This window comes from Xiphophorus hellerii, chromosome 7, assembly GCF_003331165.1.
Source record: "Xiphophorus hellerii strain 12219 chromosome 7, Xiphophorus_hellerii-4.1, whole genome shotgun sequence".
In the NCBI taxonomy this organism is placed as follows: domain Eukaryota; kingdom Metazoa; phylum Chordata; class Actinopteri; order Cyprinodontiformes; family Poeciliidae; genus Xiphophorus; species Xiphophorus hellerii.
The window spans coordinates 26,826,850-26,848,333 of NC_045678.1; the positions used below are offsets into that span (position 1 = coordinate 26,826,850).

At 35.6% G+C, this 21,484-nt stretch overlaps 3 protein-coding genes and 1 long non-coding RNA gene across 6 annotated transcripts in view; 2 read left to right on the forward strand and 2 right to left on the reverse strand.

Annotated features, from left to right (window-relative positions):
* LOC116723095 (uncharacterized) overlaps nt 1-21,484 on the forward strand; it is a 29,932-nt gene that overhangs the window by 7,044 nt on the left and 1,404 nt on the right. Inside the window, exons 5-9 of the mRNA XM_032567689.1 lie at nt 19,116-19,143; nt 19,256-19,303; nt 20,004-20,066; nt 20,335-20,379; nt 20,465-20,713. Coding sequence (XP_032423580.1) covers nt 19,116-19,143; nt 19,256-19,303; nt 20,004-20,066; nt 20,335-20,379; nt 20,465-20,713 — 433 coding nt within the window. The remainder of the gene's footprint in view (nt 1-19,115; nt 19,144-19,255; nt 19,304-20,003; nt 20,067-20,334; nt 20,380-20,464; nt 20,714-21,484) is intronic.
* LOC116723097 (interferon-induced protein 44-like) lies at nt 817-5,376 on the reverse strand. 3 transcript variants are annotated; one of them, XM_032567691.1, is made up of 9 exons: nt 5,189-5,376; nt 4,506-4,574; nt 4,342-4,367; nt 4,235-4,268; nt 3,321-3,522; nt 2,847-3,005; nt 1,877-2,045; nt 1,461-1,561; nt 817-1,380 (listed from the first exon to the last, which is right to left on the reverse strand). In XM_032567691.1, the coding sequence occupies exons 2-9, from the start codon at nt 4,571-4,573 to the stop codon at nt 1,123-1,125; spliced, it is 1,017 nt and encodes a 338-aa protein (XP_032423582.1). In that variant the 5' UTR covers nt 4,574; nt 5,189-5,376; the 3' UTR covers nt 817-1,122. The 3 variants fall into 3 exon arrangements, with proteins under 3 accessions (XP_032423582.1, XP_032423585.1, XP_032423583.1); XM_032567694.1 differs by lacking the exon at nt 4,506-4,574 and having other exon boundaries at nt 5,189-5,375; XM_032567692.1 differs by lacking the exon at nt 5,189-5,376 and having other exon boundaries at nt 4,506-5,040.
* Nucleotides 6,384-10,766, forward strand: LOC116723106 (uncharacterized). The gene is made up of 3 exons (XR_004339911.1): nt 6,384-6,461; nt 7,644-7,771; nt 8,912-10,766. It is a non-coding gene; the product is annotated as an uncharacterized LOC116723106 (long non-coding RNA).
* On the reverse strand, nt 8,289-12,527 carry LOC116723100 (interferon-induced protein 44-like). Its single transcript, XM_032567697.1, has 8 exons — nt 12,407-12,527; nt 12,287-12,312; nt 12,180-12,213; nt 11,267-11,468; nt 10,793-10,951; nt 9,267-9,435; nt 8,851-8,951; nt 8,289-8,770 (listed from the first exon to the last, which is right to left on the reverse strand). The coding sequence occupies exons 2-8, from the start codon at nt 12,300-12,302 to the stop codon at nt 8,603-8,605; spliced, it is 849 nt and encodes a 282-aa protein (XP_032423588.1). The 5' UTR covers nt 12,303-12,312; nt 12,407-12,527; the 3' UTR covers nt 8,289-8,602.

A 21,484-nucleotide genomic window follows, 5' to 3' on the forward strand; every position in this document is an offset into this window, starting at 1 on the left:
ATTTCCTGCAGGGCAATAAATTGAGCTTGGGGGAGAGAAGCCTGTTTTGTTCACAGAAAATCAAAAAAGCCTGCAAGAAACCAACATCTGGGATGGTGTGAAATCTTATCTCATGTTTTTTTCTTTGCTCAAATGACCGTAGAACCACAGGGGTCAGCATGCAGCTGTCGGCTCTTTTGTTTTACCAGAGACCAGATGGCCCTTTGATCTTTGGCGTAAATTAGGGGGAGTTCCTAAGTTTCTCTGAGTGCCTAAGGGAGTTTCCAGTTGGCCGACGAGAGCTACGCCTTACTTGAATATAAACACACCTACAGTATAAGACTTCGTGCACAGGAGAAAAAATTCAGAGAGCTGCCACTATTTTTGCTTTTTTGCATCGCTCTCTCCAAAGACGCGTCTTTGTTTTGTTTTTTGTTTGTCTCTGTCTTGTCTGTCTTTGTCTGTATAAGGTAACGAATGCATATCTCTGTTCCTCTGCAGCTTTGTTGATTGATTCATGCGTTGCTTTGTATGAGATTAAACTCTGTGATTCTGTGACGTCAATGCGCAGCGTTGTTGTTTCCTTGTGCCTGCACGCCGCCCGCTGAGGACCCGGAGGATTAAGGAAAGTTAATTTATGTCCAAAGTTAATTTATAAATTATTCTTCCTTAATACCACCTCCGAAACCAAAGCACAGTTGAACAGTCATACAAATACACACATTACGTTACGGTCACGGCCGCATGTCCTGTATTGACAGGATTCATTTATTGTGGAGAAACTTATATTGGTGAGAAAACATTGCTATCTAAAAACATTTCTTGAAATGAGACAAATTTCTTCTTGTTCTAAATCTTTATTGAAGTTCAAAACAAAAGAAGGTACACATTGTACAACAGCTGAAAATCTGCAGAATTTAACTTACACAATACGAAATTAATAACTGCTTGCTTTGTGGTTATGTCCAGAGCAGGCCACAGTCATCAATTTAGGTGAAGTCAGTTGGCGTATGAAAGAAAATTATGTAATATCTCATAATGAGCGTAGCCCAGTTTGTTTTGTTTTGGTGCAACATGGGGGGATGGTGACGTCATCGGCCAAAATTATAACTTTTAATATTTCAGAAACGAAAGCTGCACAAACTACCATTTTAACAGCACAAACCTCCACAAACGGAGCACTAACGAAATAGCCCAGTTTGGTTCGTTTTGGAGCAAAATGGGGGGATGGTGACAGTTTAAATGTTTCTCAATGAAGTCGTCTCCAAAGTCGACCATTTTCCTCAGGGCACTCAAGATCAGGATGTCAACATCGTTTTTCATGTTGATTTCGTTGCTGTAGTTCTTCACTGGGAAGATGCAGTTCATAGGGATTCCCACTGCTGCACTGAAGTCTTTCATCTGAATGTAAAAACTAACTGTTACACTTACAGTTTATAGTTAGTTGTGTAAAATCTCCTGACAAATGGTCTATAACTCACCTTTTTTTGCAAGTGTTTGCTTCTGTAAACATTCTTCACGTCTTTCTCTATTTCCCCGCAGGCAGCATCGATGTGGGTCATCATGGCCATCTGAGGAATGTCTGCAGAGACAGAAACGGATGCTGAGGGAGTCATGGAAACGGTATCCATGGAGACAGCCACCTATTAAGGGTCAACATGCCAAACTAGAAAGGGAAAAATAATCAAAACCAAAATAGGCCTTTTAAAGTATTTCTAAGTTTTTCTGCATTTATAGAACATTACTGAAGGTTAATTTATCTGAGTAATTCAAAGCGGAAATTAACTGGAGTGGTGATCAGGATGCCTCCTGATTAATTCACATCGACTTTGATGGAACTCACTTTGACTTTTCCTCCTGTCGCTTGTCTAAATAACATAGTTCTCTATAAACTCACCCAGTTGACTGGCTGTTTCTCTGACCTCCTTCATCTTCTGCAGAACTGAAGCATTAATCTGTGAAGCGTTGGCAGACATCACACAGACCAGGACATGAACCTTGTCACAAAGTGAGGGATTTGGGTTGTAACCATAATCGTCTTTAGTCAGTGGGCCCATTGGGTTAAACTGCACAAAAAAAAAAAAGACAGAAAAAGCAAAATGAGACATGAAATTTTAAAATCAAAGCAAAATATCTATATTTTTTTGGATGAACTAATATCCTTCAGATATTTGCAAATCTTACAACATCTGAGAGGGGAGCAGCTCCTGTTACGTATTTTACGTGTTTTAACACCTTGTAGTCCAGTAGACTCATTTTTGTTGGAGACCAAAACTGTTTGCTACATTATCAGCTGGTACATTTTGCTTTCACGCTGCACTGTGTTATACTGTATGTACCAGACTCTTTGAGAAACTTGCTCACCCCCTCACCTTGGCGCTGCACCAAGAGCCACTGAAGGAAACGACACAAAAACATGTGAGGAAGACACTGAACACAACTTCTTTCTTTATAACATGTAAACAAAAATGGAGTGGAGTCAGATTTTAGCGGCTGTAGGATTTTTCTGTTGTCTACGAACCATTTCTCCCGCTAACGCTAGACTTGTTAGTTGAGTTGGTTTTGATTGTATTTACCCAGAATGCTCTGTGTTCTGGGTACCTGCTAATTTTATGCAAGTTATCATGGAACCAGGTAAAGAGGATTTGCATGTAGATCATATAACTATAGTGCAGGAGCAACAGTGTCCATATCTTGTCATTTTACCATAAAAGTTGACCAGCTTTCATGTTTGCACAGACTTTCTTGGAGATCCAGCATTAACAATAATTGGTCTGGTCATCTGTAGTTTGTTGAAATGTTTGTTATTGTTAACAACTTGAAATAAAACCAGTATCCTAACTGGTCCCAGCAGTGGGTTCTTTCACCTTGTGACCCTCCTTTACGTGTCCTTTTATAGCCAGTTTGATGTCGCTAGCATGAATCCCACGGTTGTTCCCGTCTTCCAGACCCATGACGTCGTTGAAAACCAGAGGAAGAAATGTCTTTGAAGTTCCTCGTCCTACGTGGATTTTATGAGTTTCATACTGAAACACAGAGAAATAGCATGTAACACAATTCCTGCTGGAAACGGGAAAAAGTAAAGAGCAAATCTGCATCAGGGCTAACTGTTTGATCTCAGAAATCTAAAAGATAATCCATATTCATTATTCACATAGCAGTGGTCAAAATTTATGGCAAACAGCTGATGAATCCCGAAATTCAGTTTCTCAGAAGATTAAAGTACTATTTATAAATGAATTAAATCAATCTACAAGACCTTTTGGCTAAATAATTGACATCATATTACAATGTGATGCAGTCGTGCTCCAGTTGTGGAGAGAAACATCTTCGCTCATTACTTTTATGGTGAAGCTTCTGTCGGAGGTGGTCGCACTGGTCAAAGCAGGAATGGACATTCGGCCTCGGAGGACGTTACTGACGGAGTTGATGAAACTGGATTTTCCGGCTCCAACATGTCCAAACATGAGGACTCGAAGATGCTTAACGTCTTCAATTTCAGGTTTGTACTTCTTCACATACTGAAGTTCCTTCTGCTTCTCTCTGAGAACATAAAGTGGATATATGAATATAATGGTTGATTCAGAAAACTGCGTTTACTCATTGGTGTCATTGTACAGAGGGATTACATTTGCAATGAGCAGTTTTATTCAGAAATGCAACTGGCTATGGTTTGTACTTGTTTATGTTTTTTTTAATTCAAAAAGAATCTTATTTTCATATGCTTTTAAAATGTTGTTCTATTTCTAACAACAGTGTTAATAAGAATTAAAGCTTCAGCCTGAACATTGATACTAATCTGGCTGACATGCAATCTCTACTCTCTGATAACCTCTGATCGCTTTTATGGCATCTAAAGATGGTTCAGGATCAAGTTTTGTAGAGTTATAAAACACTTTTATTAGTTACTGCTTAACTACCATCAAATTATTGTCTATATTTGCTTGCTTGAATTGTCACTCAAAGATGAATATTTATTACACAGAACACGTCTTTGTTCCAGATTCAGCTTCTTGATCTGATGCAGTTTCTCTCTTCATTTCGTTTTTATTCATTGTGCCTTTGAATCATAAACCAGGATCTTACACAATGAGCAATAACCTCTCGCCTGACTGATCAGTAGCAATTTATCTCTCCCAGTACTTTCTGTTTGCTGTAATGTTTTTGTTTTTAGTTTTTAGCAGAATGAGAGACAAAGCAGCTGAAGTAAACTGATTAATATTTATCAATTTAAAAAGTCTCACAGTAAACTCACCCCCATTGTAGTTCCCTCCATGGTTTGTCCAGCACTGCATGAAAACATTCATTATAATTCTTCAAAAACAATTGACAACCTTTCAGAAATGTAATTTGTTTACTTATATGGAGAAGCAGCCATTATATTATCTCTGCAAAGAGATAAACAAACATTACAAGTAAGATCAAAACAAATATTCTCTGGATCTACTGATTATACAACAAACACAATTGCAGATAAGAACAAAAAATGACTTCTTGCACTTCAGGAAAAAGATCCAACACCTCACCTGGAGCCCTGAAGCTCCAGCCACCTCTCCATCGTTCTGCTCTGCCCCTTGCTCTGCTGTCTGAACATCCTATGTGAAAAAATATTACATAATTAACAGACCTATTCTACCTCACATTCAGTGCTGACCTTACTAAACACCGGACTTTACAACAAATGCGTTGCGTGATAGATATCTAACTTATGGGTCCACTCACTGTACTTACAGCCGAGGTAGCGAAATAACTTCTAATGTCTGTCGTCCTTTTCTTTTTTGGTGGCGACATGGAGACTCATAATAAATGTCAAACTCAGAAGGAGACGCGTTCACTGTCAGCACCATGGACCAGGCTTCCGTTCCGCGTGAGGCCAGCTGGCCGCCGCCTGTTGCAGCTAATCAAAGAACGAAGATCCACGTTCTTTGAGCCAATAGCGGCATTGGGTCGTCATAGTTCATAACAGCGAATTTTAAAATGAATGCTACCACTGCGTAGTATATTGAAATATTAAACTAATCAATGTAGATTTTCGTTTATTTATTTTGTTTTTGTTAAAAAATACATGTTTTTTTTTTTTTTAATTAATATGGCAAAAATTGGTCGGGACTATTTTATATCCCTTGAATATTGGTCGTGACATGTCACGACCGTCCATACCCAAACCTACGCCCATGGCTTCAATCACAGATATTAGGTTTGTACTTACCAAGATGATTTGGACAGTGTAGCTCTGCAAAGGTCTCAAAGTAAAATGCTGCAAAATGTTTTACTCAACAGAAAAGATAGATACAGACTAAAGGCAGTGAAAGTGAACAATAAATAAATGAATGAGCTGTTTGGTCCTCAAAACATCCCACTGTCAGTTCTGTGGTACAAAATGAACCCAGAAGCTTCCTTCCCTCCAAATAAATAACCTCTCCCCTTTTTGATTTATCACGTGATGACTGGAAACGCCTTCTCCTGACTGCAACCCTTTCTCTTTTTCTTTCTTTCTTCACTTCTTATCTTCTTTCTTTTTTATTTCCTTTTCTCTTTCTTTTCTCCTCTCATTTTTCTTTCTTTTATTCATTTATTCATGCATTGAACCGATTGTAGGGATTAATTAAACATCAGTACGCTGGTTTAAAACTGATGTTTTCAATCCTCTGTTTCTCTTACTTATTATTTTCTGGTTACATCTAATAAAAATCCAAAATTAAAGATGAAAATATTACATTGATCTGTGGTATTTATTTTCCTTTGATTTTCTAATGTTATGATATTTCTTAAATTCACTTGTGTCCAAATACCAAAGAAATGTGTATGAAGTGCTGCACTGCAGATAGTAACCAGGAAGTCACATACTGTAGTTCTGGTGATGGATCAATTACTGATTTTTTTTTTCTTTTCTATTTCCTTAAATATCGCCACAAAAAAGAAGGATCAGTAGATAGAGCCGCTTTATAACACTTTCTGCTCAAAATATGTCTTATAATAACTGTTTGACAAATTAATTCATAAATGCATTTAAAAAAATGTTTTTTAAAAAAACACCCTAAACAAATAATCAAAACATCTTTATTTTCTACATCTAAGAAACAACATGCATCCAGTTTTCCCCTTAAACAACTTTAAAATACATGATTGAGAAACTAGTTTTCCATTTATTTTTTCATTTAATTTGGGACATTGATCATAAGAACCAGTTTAACAAAGTGAGTTTAGAGAGCCTTTGAACCGACTCATCCACAGTCTGCAAATATCCTTTTGAAAGTGAGTGAGAGTAGATTTTACAGATTAAGCCAGTAATCAGTACAGACACACCGACCCTGCAAAACTGAAAGTGAAAGTAAAAACTGTTCTTTAGCAGAAGCTGCAGAGTTTACTGTAAGTCACATGTTCAAGTCTTAACGGGAGGGATTTCTACCAAGACTCATTTAGTGACGCTGCAGAGCAGCAAAACACGGATATACTGGATCAGAACACCACGAACTCTTCAGGTAATATTCTCTTGCTTATTGTGAAGGTTTTGCATAAACCAGGCAGAGAGACGTTGAAGAAAATTCAAAATATAATCTTAATTTATAAACAAAAAAAAAAATCCAAAAATGATAAATTGGGCCCAAACTGAGGTCAACATAACAAAGTACAAGTCAGGTGGTAACAGAACAAACTCAAGCACAAACTGACCTAACAAACAAGACATGAGGGGAAGTTAAATAGTGGCTGATCAGACCATTAACAAACATTAGGGGGTAATTAAACACACAAAAACCTAACAAATATTGGTCAGAATATTACTAAATCTATAAATTAAATAAATATCAGAATTTAACTAACTTTCCAAAAGAAGAAACATTAAATAAATGGTAAAATTAAACTAAAGATCAAATTTCCCCCTCCCCTAGTGAACAAATGGAATGGCCCGCTGAGGAAGTTTGACACCCATATATGGACACCGATCAGCTGGAGCTCATCTGTATGATTTTCATGAACAGGTCCAGAGGAAACTGGTAACTCAAAAGAAAGAAATTAATTTGTTATATTTAACAAAATATACAAAGAACTGACACATAAAGTTAACTAAATGGGTGCACAACAAATAGTTAACTAAACAGTCAGACTAATGAAAACAAATTTAAAGATAAAAATCTAAACTACTCATTAATCAATATATAAAGTAATATTAAGGGAAAACAAAAAACCATTACCAATAGTGTCTGCGTGTGACAGTCGGGACAGCTGTCACACTTATATTCGTCAGCTGTTGTTTCTCTATGTCGGTATTAAAATCTCTGTGGGGAGCATATACCCGGTTTTCTTCAGTTAAATTTATCTCACATTTCATACAATTTGATTCTTGTAAGATGTGCTTAAGAAAAGACAAATGCTTCTAAAGAAACTGTCATATATATTTTATGAGATGGTCATAAAATACTATATCAAGATTAACCAAATATACAAATCGTGTTGTATATTTGGCAAATCAACAAGGTTTGCCAAATATAATTTTAGGGGCAGGATTAACATAAACAGATTCAACAAAACAAACAGAATTTTTGTGATCTACCTGCATAATGGGAAAAATATGTTGCAGTTTGTTTACAAAAGGTAGTTGCTTTGTAGCCATCACAAAAACACCATCCCCCTGAGTTAATGTCTCCTCTTTTTAAATGTTGAAGCTGTATAGAAATGGCTGCAGAGGACAACAAAATGGAGATCAGCTGCTCTGCAGAAGAAAAGGATCACAAAGCAGAAAGTCAGGCAGAAGGGCCCAACCAGGAGACTGGTGAGCCTCTGATCAGATCAGGTGTTGTTTCTCTATGTTCTTCCATTTTCCAGGTTTAGAGCAGTTGTTATTCAAAATTAAAATGTATTCAGCGTTTCTTCACAGTGTATAACACGGTTCTTAATGAATGCAATGAAGTGGGATACCTCCAAACTCTGCTCCACTCTTTTTTTGGTCATCTACCTGTATATTGGGAAAATGTGTTGCAGTTTGTTTGCTAAAGGTGGTTGTTTTTTAGTCAACACATACAAATAGCTCTGAGTTAATAAGGTGCAGAAATATTTCTGTTTAGTACCATTAGATAAGCAGTCCCTGAAAGATCTGAGAATAACATGACAGAAATCAAAAGTAGTTCTGGGACAACTTCACTGAGGAATTAGCAAGACTGAGTGATGAAAAATGTATATACTTTCCATAAGCCTACGTCTACTTAAAGTGCTATTTTTTATTGTTTTATCTGATATTCTATTTTTCTGAGACACTGAATTTAGGTTTTTGTTTATCTATGAGGCATAATAATCAAATGTACAAGACAAAGTCAATGTGCAACAACTTTATTTAGTCATTGTTTAGCCAACACATACAAATAGCTCTGAGTTAATGTCTCCTCTGTTTCAATGTCGATGCTGTCCAGAGAAAACTTCAAAGAATTTCCTTTTGTAAAACAAGTACTTCCAATAATATTTATATTCCAGACTAAAGTTTTGCATAATATGATCAAGCAGTACAAACACCACATCCAGGTAAATACAAGTTATTCTGAATATTAATTATTCAAGAAATAGTTTCCAGCATACCATTTTCTTTTTTAAACTTTAATGCCCCGCAAGCCCTCTTCTTAAACTGTTAATATCAATTTAAATGTTTCTCAATGAAGTCGTCTCCAAAGTCGACCATTTTCCTCAGGGCACTCAAGATCAGGATATCAACATCGTTTTTCATGTTGATTTCTTCGCTGTAGTTCTTCACTGGGAAGATGCAGTTCATAGGGATTCCCACTGCTGCACTGAAGTCTTTCATCTGAATGTAAAAACTAACTGTTACACTTACAGTTTATAGTTAGTTGTGTAAAATCTCCTGACAAATGGTCTATAACTCACCTTTTTTTGCAAGTGTTTGCTTCTGTAAACATTCTTCACGTCTTTCTCTATTTCCCCGCAGGCAGCATCGATGTGGGTCATCATGGCCATCTGAGGAATGTCTGCAGAGACAGAAACGGATGCTGAGGGAGTCATGGAAACGGTATCCATGGAGACAGCCACCCATCAAGGGTCAACATGCCAAACTAGAAAGGGAAAAATAATCAAAACCAAAATAGGCCTTTCAAAGTATTTCTAAGTTTTTCTGCATTTATAGAACATTACTGAAGGTTAATTTATATGAGTAATTCAAAGCGGAAATTAACTGGAGTGGTGATCAGGATGCCTCCTGATTAATTCACATCGACTTTGATGGAACTCACTTTGACTTTTCCTCCTGTCGCTTGTCTAAATAACATAGTTCTCTATAAACTCACCCAGTTTACTGGCTGTTTCTCTGACCTCCTTCATCTTCTGCAGAACTGAAGCATTAATCTCTGGAGCGTTGGCAGACATCACACAGACCAGGACATGAACCTTGTCATTAAGTGAGGGATTTGGGTTGTAACCATAATCGTCTTTAGTCAGTGGGCCTACTGGGTTAAACTGCAAAAAAAAAAAAAAGACAGAAAAAGCAAAATGAGACATGAAATTTTAAAATCAAAACAAAATATCTATATTTTTTTGGATGAACTAATATCCTTCAGATATTTGCAAATCTTACAACATCTGAGAGGGGAGCAGCTCCTGTTACGTATCCTAATATTCAAGCAGCAGGGGAATGTGCTAAAATACACCAGAAGGACTCCTTTGTCAGCAATGTTTTTCAGCAGACCCACTGCTTCATCGTGCAGAGGGGACATCCGACTTAATTCAGAGATTTTGTGGTGGAGGTGTTCAAACCAATACACAGCATAATCTTTATTGTAGGAGTACATGCTGCATGTTTACTTGGAGGTGACGATAATCCATCTTTTTATCCAAGGGATATAAATGAGCAGGAAAAGGTGCTATAGCTAATTCCTGCTGATCAAAACAAACACTGGATTTTTTGTGTCCTCACTCAGTCGGCTTTAGCAACTTTGGCCTCTCAAGCCATGCCCCCTTCATCCTTACCAAACAGTGTATTATCTTCCAAACATTGCAAGTTACAAGTTATTCATGTCTCCTTTGAAACTAGACAAATCCCTGCTGGTAGAGCATAGAGCCCAAATGGACAAAGAGCAGCTGCTGCAGAGATCCAAACAACTATTAAGCATCTAATGTTAGGATATGTTTGCTAAATTTTAAAACCTAATTTCAGAAAGCAACTTAAGGGTGTTTTAACACCTTGTAGTCCAGTAGACTCATTTTTTTTGGAGACCAAAACTGTTTGCTACATTATCAGCTGGTACATTTTGCTTTCACGCTGCACTGTGTTATACTGTATGTACCAGACTCTTTGAGAAACTTGCTCACCCCCTCACCTTGGCGCTGCACCAAGAGCCACTGAAGCAAACAACACAAAAACATGTGAGGAAGACACTGAGCACAACTTCTTTCTTTATAACATGTAAACAAAAATGGAATGGAGTCAGATTTTAGTGGCTGTTGGATTTCACTTTTGTCTATGAACCATTTCTCCCACTAACGCTAGACTTGTGAGTTGGTTTTGATTGTATTTACCCAGAATGCTCTGTGTTCTGGGTACCTGCTAATTTTATGCAAGTTATCATGGAACTAGGTAAAGAGGATTTGCATGCAGATCATATAACTATAGTGCAGGAGCAACAGTGTCCATATCTTGTCATTTTACCATAAAAGTTGACCAGCTTTCATGTTTGTCACCTGAAAGTGTCTTCCTGGAGATCCAGCATTAACAATAATTGGTCTGGGCGTCTGTAGTTTGTTGAAATGTTTGTTATTGTTAACAACTTGAAATAAAACCAGTATCCTAACTGGTTCCAGCAGTGGGTTCTTTCACCTTGTGACCCTCCTTTACGTGTCCTTTCATAGCCAATGTGATGTCGCTAGCATGAATCCCACGGTTGTTCCCGTCTTCCAGACCCATGACGTCGTTGAAAACCAGAGGAAGAAATGTCTTTGAAGTTCCTCGTCCTACTTGGATTTTATAAGTTTCATACTGAAACACAGAGAAATAACATGTAACAAAATTCCTGCTGGAAACGGGAGAAAGTAAAGAGCAAATCTGCATCAGGGCTAACTGTTTGATCTCAGACATCTAAAAGATAATCCATATTCATTATTCACATAGCAGTGGTCAAAATTTATGGCAAACAGCTGATGAATCCCTAAATTCAGTTTCTCAGAAGATTAAAGTACTATTTGTAAATGAATTAAATCAATCTACAAGACCTTTTGGCTAAATAATTGACATCATATTACAATGTGATGCAGTCGTGCTCCAGTTGTGGAGAGAAACATCTTCGCTCATTACTTTTATGGTGAAGCTTCTGTCGGAGGTGGTCGCACTGGTCAAAGCAGGAATGGACATTCGGCCTCGGAGGACGTTACTGACGGAGTTGATGAAACTGGATTTTCCGGCTCCAACATGTCCAAACATGAGGACTCGAAGATGCTTAACGTCTTCAATTTCAGGTTTGTACTCCTTCACATACTGAAGTTCCTTCTCCTTCTCTCTGAGAACATAAAGTGGATATATGAATATAATGGTTGATTCAGAAAACTGCATTTACTCGTTGGTGTCATTGTACAGAGGGATTACATTTGCAATGAGCAGTTTTATACAGAAATGCAACTGGCTATGGTTTGTACTTGTTTATGTTTTTTTAATTCAAAAAGAATCTTATTTTTATATGCTTTTAAAATTTTGTTCTGTTTCTAACAACAGTGTTAATAAGAATGAAAGCTTCGGCCTGAACATTGATACTAATCTGGCTGACATGCAATCTCTACTCTCTGATAACCTCTGATCGCTTTTATGGCATCTAAAGATGCCTCAGGATCAAGTTTTGTAGAGTTATAAAACACTTTTATTAGTTACTGCTTAACTACCATCAAATTATTGTCTATATTTGCTTGCTTGAATTGTCACTCAAAGATGAATATTTATTACACAGAACACGTCTTTGTTCCAGATTCAGCTTCTTGATCTGATCCAGTTTCTCTCTTCATTTCGTTTTTATTCATTGTGCCTTTGAATCATAAACCAGGATCTTACACAATGAGCAATAACCTCTCGCCTGACTGATCAGCAGCAATTTATCTCTCCCAGTACTTTCTGTTTGCTGTAATGTTTTTGTTTTTAGATTTTAGCAGAATGAGAGACAAAGCAGCTGAAGTAAACTGATTAATATTTATCAATTTAAAAAGTCTCACAGTAAACTCACCCCCATCGTAGTTCCCTCCATGGTTTGTCCAGCACTGCATGAAAACATTAATTATAATTCTTCAAAAACAATTGACAACCTTTCAGAAACCTAATTTGTTTACTTACATGTAGAAGTAGCCATTATATTTCCTCTGCAAAGACAAACAGTAATGTAATCATGTTCAGCCTTTCATTTAACTTCTCTTAAACATTTGCTTCAATCACAGATATTAGGTTTGTACTTACCAAGATGATTTGGACAGTGTAGCTCTGCAAAGGTCTCACAGTAAAATGCTGCAAAATGTTTTACTCAACAGAAAAGGTAGATACAGACTAAAGGCAGTGAAAGCGAACAATAAATAAATGAATGAGCTGTTTGGTCCTCAAAACATCCCACTGTCAGTTCTGTGGTGCAAAATGAAACCAGAAGCTTCCTTCCCTCCGCATAAGTAACCACTCCCCTTTTAGATTTATCACGTGATGACTGGAAACGCCTTCTCCTGACTGCAACCCTTTCTCTTTTTCTTTCTTTCTTCACTTCTTATCTTCTTCCTTTTTTATTTCCTTCTCTCTTTCTTTTCTCCTCTCTTTTTTCTTTCTTTTATTCATTTATTCATGCATTGAACCGATTGTAGGGATTAATTAAACATCAGCATGCTGGTTTAAAAGTGATGTTTTCAATCCTCTGTTTCTCTTACTTATTATTTTCTGGTTACATCTAATAAAAATCCAAAATTAAAGATGAAAATATTACATTGATCTGTGGTATTTATTTTCCTTTGATTTTCTAATGTTATGATATTTCTTAAATTCACTTGTGTCCAAATACCAAGGAAATGTGTATTAAGTGCTGCACTGCAGATAGTAACCAGGAAGTCACGTACTGTAGTTCTGGTGATGGATCAATTACTGATTTTTTTTTCTTTTCTATTTCCTTAAATATCGCCACAAAAAAGAAGGATCAGTAGATAGAGCCACTTTATAACACTTTCTGCTCAAAATATGTCTTATAATAACTGCTTGACAAATTAATTCATAAAGGCATTTAAAATAAATGTTTTCAAAAGAAACACCCTAAACAAATAATCAAAACATTTTTATTTTCTACAACATCTAAGAAACAACATGCATCCAGCTTTCCCCTCAAACAACTTTAAAATACATGATTGAGAAACTAGTTTTCCATTTATTTTTTCATTTAATTTTGGGACATTGATCATAAGAACCAGTTTAACAAAGTGAGTTTAGAGAGCCTTTGAACCGACTCATCAACAGTCTGCAAATATCCTTTTGAAAGTGAGTGAGAGTAGATTTTACAGATTAAATCAGTAATCCGTATAGACACACCGACCCTGCAAAACTGAAAGTGAAAGTAAAAGCTGTTCTTTAGCAGAAGCTGCAGAGTTTACTGTAAGTCACATGATCAAGTCTTAATGGGAGGGATTTCTACCAAGACTCATTTAGTGACGCTGCAGAGCAACAAAACACGGATATACTGGATCAGAACACCACGAACTCTTCAGGTAATATTCTCTTGCTTACATTCGTCAGCTGTTGTTTCTCTATGTCGGTCTTAAAATCTCTGTGGGGAACATATACCCGGTTTTCTTCAGTTAAATTTATCTCACATTTCATACAATTTGATTCTTGTAAGCTGTGTTTAAGAAACTACAAACAACTCAGAATTGCAAAATCTATTGAGTTACTATTTACTTACTTTTTTGAAGTTATTAATGTGCCGCTTGACTCAGCAAATCCCGTTCGCTTAGACGAATCTGTGAAAGAATGAGGCGTGAGCAAAATGAAGCTAAGCTTGGTGGCTTTACATGAAAAGGTTTTCAGGTCAAGCAGAAAAGAAAACACGAAAAGAAGGTTTAAAGAAATAACATCGTTTATCAGATTAGGGCGAGTTGGAATATGTTAAGATTTTTTTCACCACTATATTTTATCTTTGTGTTTCTGAAAAACTATCATATAAATTTGAAGACATAATCTAGTCTGAAGCCTAGGATTTGCCAAATATAACTTTAGAGTTTGGATAAACATAACTGAGATTCAACAGAATATCTGAAAAGTAACTGGATCATCATGCAAATGCTCATACACGTGCATCTAAATTCTGAATAGCTTGAAAAAGTTTATATTTTAGAAAGTGAAACTCCTATGAGACTCCAGATTCATTACAGATTGAGAGAGATATTTCAAACTTTTATATTCTGTACTTTTAATAAAGTACAGAAGCTTTCTGTACTTTATACAGAAAGCATTACAATGAGAAATGTAAGCTTTCTCATTTGCTTACAGAAATGAGAAAGCAAAAAGTCAGTGTCTCGGAATATTGGAAAGTCATGATGTCACACCTTATTTAGTCAAATAACTGAAAACAAATATAAAGGTCGTCTAAGCCTCTCAGCAGTCTCTCACTAAGGGTCAGAAAGATTATGAGAAAATCATGAGAAAAACTGCTGACTGGGCATCAACACCCTCAACATGGAGGGCTAACCACAGAAGCTCATGTTTGAAGGACTTTCATAGAAAGTTAAGTGAAAAGAAAACGTGTGGAAGGAAAAGGTGCACCAGTATCAGAAAGTCTTGAGAAGATATTAAGTAAAAACTAGACAATCCCACAAAAGCATCTTACTCATTTCTCCGAGACACTGAATTTTAGCTTCATTATCTGTAAGAAATAATCATCAAATTTAGTAATATGAGTATAACTTTTTAGAATAAGTGACAAACAATGTACACTTTATATTTATTCTAATTTTTGTGATCTACCTCTGTATTGGGGAAAGTATGTTGCAGTTTGTTTGCAAAAGGTAGTCGCTTTTAGCCAACACACACAAACACCATTCCCCTGAGTTAACACCTCCTCTAGATTGATTTTACTCTTCAATTTCCCTGGTTCAGAGCTGTTGTTATTTGGATGGAGAGAGCCAGAGATCTGGTAAGGAGAAAACTCAAGCAACATTTTCAGTGCTCGTTCTGATAAGTCTTCTCCTTATCAGAACAAGATAAGAGTCAGAAGGTGTTTCTGACAATCATTTTTTAATCAGTAATAACACAAGTGAGAACTACTAGCACATAAACCTAAACTGAACTTACTACGACTCATTATACTCCATCACAGTCCTCCACAACATGGCAGAGTGTCCTTGGATGAGACTCTGACCCACAAAGTTAAAAAAGGATTTACATTTCTGCCTTTGATCAAAGTTTTATTGGTGCACAATTTCTAGTTGGTACACTTAACAAGATGCCATATCTTTTTTTATTCACTACAAGTACATATTTTGTCACAAAATGTCCACAAAATGTCCATTCCATCGTGGATGTCAAAGTAGAATAAATAGATTTTCATTATTTTTGGCCAATATAAAACACTTCATTATAGAGATTTTTATGTCTTTCTTCTCAGTATTTGCTTAACAATTAAAAAGTATTATATCAATGGCAAAATCACTCTAAAACTATTTGCCTCCCTTCAAAATATGCACACAGTTAAATCTTCTCTTTCCACTGGAAATCTGAGGCCAAATTTTTTCAGACCTTCAAATAGATCTGATTGATTCTCATTTTTGTATAATTAAATTACACTAACATTTTACTAACCTCCTAAAATAGTTTTATTTAATAAAATTTGAAGATGACAGACAGGACAATAGCGTGGTTTGTAGGATGTCATGTTTGGTAAAAGTGCTAATTAATTCAACTAAAATGAAGCGAGTTATTTATTACAGAACAGTAAACTATTAATAATCAAAACACATAATTTCATCAGTTAACACTTTGGTTGAATCTTATTGGTTATAAGGATTATGACAAACAATGGAAAAAAACTGAGGAAACAAGGTTCAGATTACTTTAAGTAAGCATTTTGCATAGAAAATATTTGTCAATTAGTTTGGGAAATCAAATGATCAAATTATAGTCATTATTAATAACCTTGCTGATACCAAAAATCATCAAACAAAATACTACCTGTTGACAAAACTCTTGCCGTGTTCACCTTTGGAAAAATCCATGAAAACATGGACTATAATAGTTTAAAATTTACAACGTCACAATTAAATAAATATGAAGTCTGTTCTGTTTACCTGAATATTCAATCACCTGTTTTCATAGATAACCTCACTGCTATGGATACATCTGAGCCCCCCCAAAAAAAGACAAAGCAAAACAATGAGTCGGGAAAAGAAACCAAAGGATCCAGGGTAAGGTCTCTTGTGACATATTTGTTATTAGGGGGTTGAAGACAAGTTTTCTGTGATTTGCAAAAAATTATGAAAATCCGATTTTTGAAAAGTTTCTCTTTGTAAAATGTTGAAGTCTGTGAGGTGAAATAATGAAAATGTCTATAGAATAAAATTAATAAACAAACTTTTTATCATCTTTAGTTTTTAACACCAATGGTCTGTCTTGATTTCTAGGCTGAGAAGTTGATGAAATGTCCAGAGTGTCAAGCTGGGATTTCTCCATCTGTCACGTTCTGTAAGCAGAAAAATGACCAGTGTGAATTCAGTATTGGTCTGCACCAGGACAATGGAGATGACCACACTGCCTGGTTCGAGGACAAGTTAACCTTCACAGGACAGGTGAGGTCAAACCTCTGACTTCATAGATCTTTATACAGTGTTATAGGAAAGGAATTTTTCCTTTATTTATTTATTTTTTTATTATTATTTATTTTGCACTTCAGCATTTCAGCTCTTCAAAGAAAGTTTAACTTTAGGTAGAGAAAAATAAGTTAAAAAAGGTCTTCAACTAATTGTTTAATTTACTAAAGTGCAAAAGGATAGCAAGATAATTCATTTCCCCTGAACAATTAACTGGTAGTGTTACCCGACAGCAACAACTGCTATCAAACATTTTTTAAAACTGGCAACGATTGTTTTAAATATTTGTTGAAGAATTTTGTCAGGAGTTGTTTTGATTCAACTAAATGGTTTAAGCATGAATGTCCTACAAAACCAAAAGGTCCTGCAGGAGTTTCAGGTAGGTTACAATATGGTTACAATCATTACAGAAAGTTCTTCAGGTTCTAAACAATCAAAGCAGTTTAAGATCATCACTCTATCACCTTGTTTGACTATTGTATAACAATAGCATGTAATATAACTTTACAGTGAAAACTTTCTCTTTAGTCTCCTCAGGCTCCTCAGGTTCCCAAGAACAAGGAATGTCCTAAATGTAAACACAGTTTTCCTGTAAAGCACAGTGTTGCTAGCAGGACTAATAAGATGGGTGGATTCGACATTGAGTTCTCCATTAATATTTCTAAGGTAAGCTAAGATGACTAGTGAGCTTTCTTTAGTCAGAATTTTCTCTGTGCAGAGCAGGTGATTTTAAACATCAGGGTTTGTAGATCTATGTATGTAGAGCTGAACTCAAAGTTTTTACAGTTTCATCTTCTGTAGCCTGTGCACAGCTCCTGTCTGCGTATTTTAATTTGTTTTTCTGCAGCGAAGGGGCTTCAGGTCTAAACCAGTGTTGAATTGTTGACAGACAGACCTTTTCTGTCAACAAGATGAAACTTACAAAAAATTTGTAATGTTTTGACTGGATCTTGCATGAAGAAGATAATTGACACAAATGTTAGGAGATGAAATTCAGTCAGATCTAGTTGTAGTTAGAAGGACATTATACATTATTAAAATATCAGATAAAAACTGATCTTCTTAAAAAGTAGGGAGTGAATAAAGGTTTATGTCCAGTGTAAAGTGGAGGTCAGGTGTTGCCAGAGCAATAAAATATGAAAAGAAAAAAAAATGGATCGGGTGCCCAGAATTACTTCTCACTAATATTGAATGTGAAGATTTTGTTCTTATGATGGAGATTGTTGTGTGAAGGTACATGAGTGTCTTCTGAAGACCTACAGTACAGTCCTTTTGCAGCTGCAAAGACATGTATTGAATGGATGCAATACTTTGAACATGAAAACATACAGCATGTTTATGTACAGGACTGAGAGAGCAAAGCTGTGGTTGGACACACAATTTTAAAAAGCAGAGGTAACTCCCAACTATTTCTAAAGTCAAAAGTTTGAGAACATTAAAGTTTATTATAGTTCTACAGCGATGATGGAAAATGGGAGGGGACTAAATGAAATCTCTTGATCAGAATTATTAATGTTATTAGTAATAATTGAACAACTCCAAGCCAAATGTCCTCACACAAAGTGAGAAAATAATCAGTTTATTTTCCAAATTTTGCTCCCTGAGCATTTAACCCACACAAACTCTGCAAAGATTTTAGGACAAATTCCTTCTGATGCTTTTATGCTACATTCAGTAAAAACTTGAACATTGGATTGTTTACATGTCAAAACAAAGACTTAATGTTTTTTGTTTTTCTTCTCTAATAATGGCACAGTCCTATTGTAAAGTTCCTAAACATCAACATTTAGGATGTTTATTATTGCATATTTCTATGCAGGCATGTCTAATACCTGCTTAGAACTTATTAATTTCAGTTCTATAATCTTCACTTTTTCAAGATGAAGTAAATAATAAAATTCACTTAATTTATTAAATGTTTCTACTGACTTGAGTAAAAAGATTTAAAAATAATAAATTTTTATAGTTTTTTCTTGACTGAAGCATTCACACTGTACTGGAAATGCTGTCACAAAAAATATTCAGGTTATTTAATTTCAGCATATTAACATAGCGCAAGTACCTAAAATTAAATTAAAATGTGGTTTAAAAATGAACTCTGATTGAAACCACAACTGGTTTATAAATAGTCTATAGTTGAAAAAAGCTTACAGTTATAACAGTAGCAGGTTTTCATTATTTCCGTGTGTCCAGTCCTTGCAAATAGGATGGTGGGTCCGGTTGCCTTTATGGTGTCAGGCCATATTTGCTCTGCAAAGGGGGGTAATGGAAAATCATTCGCATTCAGTGTATATCTTTATTCTTACATGTTGTTTTCTGGATGTTTCTTCTGTGTGTAGGAGGACAAGCTGGAAGGTGAGACTGTTGGTTCGTTGTTTTCCTTTGATCAAATTTTAAATCCAAATTTTAGCTACATGAAAGCTAAAACGTGTGTGAAAATCTCTGTGACACAATCAAAACGGGAATTGTGACAATAAAGGGATGGAGCAAGATGACGGGGATGAGAGATCTTCAGAAAAGTCAACAGGTATGTTAATCTAAAAGAAATGTGAAGTAAAACAGATATTGATTCCACAGAGAAACTGTTTGTTACAGTCACTCCAACAAATAATAGAATAGGATTATTTTTAAACAATCTACACAGCGCCAGATTGCAACACAGTTATGGGTCATGGCTTAATAAGTCTTAAGAAGTTTGTAAAAAACATCAAAAGGCACCAAGAAAATACTGCACACATTGAAGACTGTAAAGTAACTGTATGAATCTGTTCATACCTGAGGATTCCAGATACTTTGGTGCTGAAGAAAACTCACCATATGAGGATGCTACAATCCTCAATGCAGCTGTCCCAGGGTTTTTGGCTCTGGATCATGTAATGCATGTCTTCTGCCTCAATAACACAAGAGCCACAAATACCCTGAAAAAAATGGGCACAATTATGAGTATCAAGTTATTTTCTTACATACATGATTATGAACATAGTGATCTCACACGGTAACCTGTGTGACATTTACCTGGTAACAGTTGTGGCCTGGTGAGTGGAGTAGTTATAGATGCTGATCGTTATAGTGTGTGGTGTAGATTTATTCCAGTACTTATTGAGTCATGATAAGTTTGTGTTGCACTGGAGACAACATGCTTGTTATAATTGGATCTCACATAATGTTTAGTTTCAGTTTCAGCTGCAGCTCTGAAAGAAACTTTCTTCTTTTCTTTCGAATACCAGGAAGTAACACTGATGACCCTCCTACATGGAGTCGTCTGAGAGATGGTTGGTCTAATCTGACAGGTATGTGGAAACAATTGTATTGATACAAAATATATAATCTTGGTAGAATATGCTCTTAAATTCAAAAATTTTAACCATTTTTAAATTAATATTATTTAAATTATACATTTATAATGAGATTTTTTATCATTTTTTCCTTTGCTATTAATGACTGAACTTGTCTGAAATTTACTTTAGTGTCAATCATAAACTGTGCTGACGTGTTGCCAAGAATTTAATAATTTTATTTACTGTGTTTGTATTTATTCCTGTTACTTTTAATTATAAGATAAACTACCTACTCTAGCGAAACCTGAGCAATCAAATCAAACCAGTAAGTTCATCTTCCATTTTTACACATTTTGTAATCTGTGAAAGTTTGACAGATATTAATGGCAACTATTATTCAACTTTTTCAGCAAACAGTGAAAGGCGGTCTTTTTCCAGCCATTTCAAACCTCCAGCCCCAGTGGTGAAGGTTCACTATATTTCTACCAGTGATACGTTTGGTGCTGATACTGCTATAATGAAACAATTGAAGAACAACTTAAAGTCATCAGTACAGTTGGAAGAAACAACCAGGAAGAACTGCAGCATCATCATTGTCTTCTGTCCAGTCAGTCGCAGTTATGAATCAGAAGTAAAGTCTGCCATGGAAAAGGAAGCAGGTAATAAAATCATTTACAACTTTACATTAATTTCACCACTACCAGCATCTGATTCCAGCTGAATAGTTTGATTTCTCACATTATTTGTTGCACTTAAAGGATAATTAAAATGGGCCTGCTGTGTCTTCTACCTCACCATAGTAAAAAAAAAAAAATCTCTTTTCCCAGTTTTTCATCACTGTGTTACTTTTGTCTACATGTAATACTAGAACTTCTTGCTCAGCTATCTGGTTAGTATAAACAAATCAGGGCTTCATCTTTGTTCACTAATGACAACTGACATCTAAATGCTTAGAAGAATTTTTGGTAACAATTTATTTGACGGGTTGTGAATAAGACTGTCATGACACCGTCTTATTTACGTTTAGCTTTAATAACATAAAGCTACATAATTTTTAAAGTTTGATCAGTAATACTTTTATAACAAATTTGTCAGATCATGATTTCTTGGTTAATGTCAAGTTGTCTTAACAGACATTTTGAATAATGTCAACTTTGTATTAAAAGTGTCATAATTTACCGAATGACACTTTATGATAACAGTCATAAATATTCATTAAGACTTACTCATGTTCATGGCAGGTGGTATGTCATGTTTATGACGGTGTCATGACAGTCTTATTCACAACCCATCAAATAAAGTGTTACCGAATTTTTTTATGCTAATTTATAAAGATTTCAACAAACCCTTTTGATTAAAATAGGCAAATACTCACACTAAACATGAGTGTCTTCCAGAAATCAGGCAAAAATCTGGTCAACAATGATAAG

Coding starts and splice junctions, on each gene's coding strand:
- LOC116723097 (XM_032567691.1), bottom strand. CDS start 4,573: ATGTTCAGACAGCAGAGCAAGGGGCAGAGCAGAACGATGGAGAGGTGG. Junction 3,006..3,320: donor ACAGAAGCTTCACCATAAAA/GTAATGAGCGAA, acceptor TCTGTGTTTCAG/TATGAAACTCATAAAATCCA. Junction 2,046..2,846: donor ACGTAAAGGAGGGTCACAAG/GTGAAAGAACCC, acceptor TTTTTTGTGCAG/TTTAACCCAATGGGCCCACT.
- LOC116723100 (XM_032567697.1), bottom strand. Junction 10,952..11,266: donor ACAGAAGCTTCACCATAAAA/GTAATGAGCGAA, acceptor TCTGTGTTTCAG/TATGAAACTTATAAAATCCA. Junction 8,771..8,850: donor GCAAACACTTGCAAAAAAAG/GTGAGTTATAGA, acceptor TTTTACATTCAG/ATGAAAGACTTCAGTGCAGC.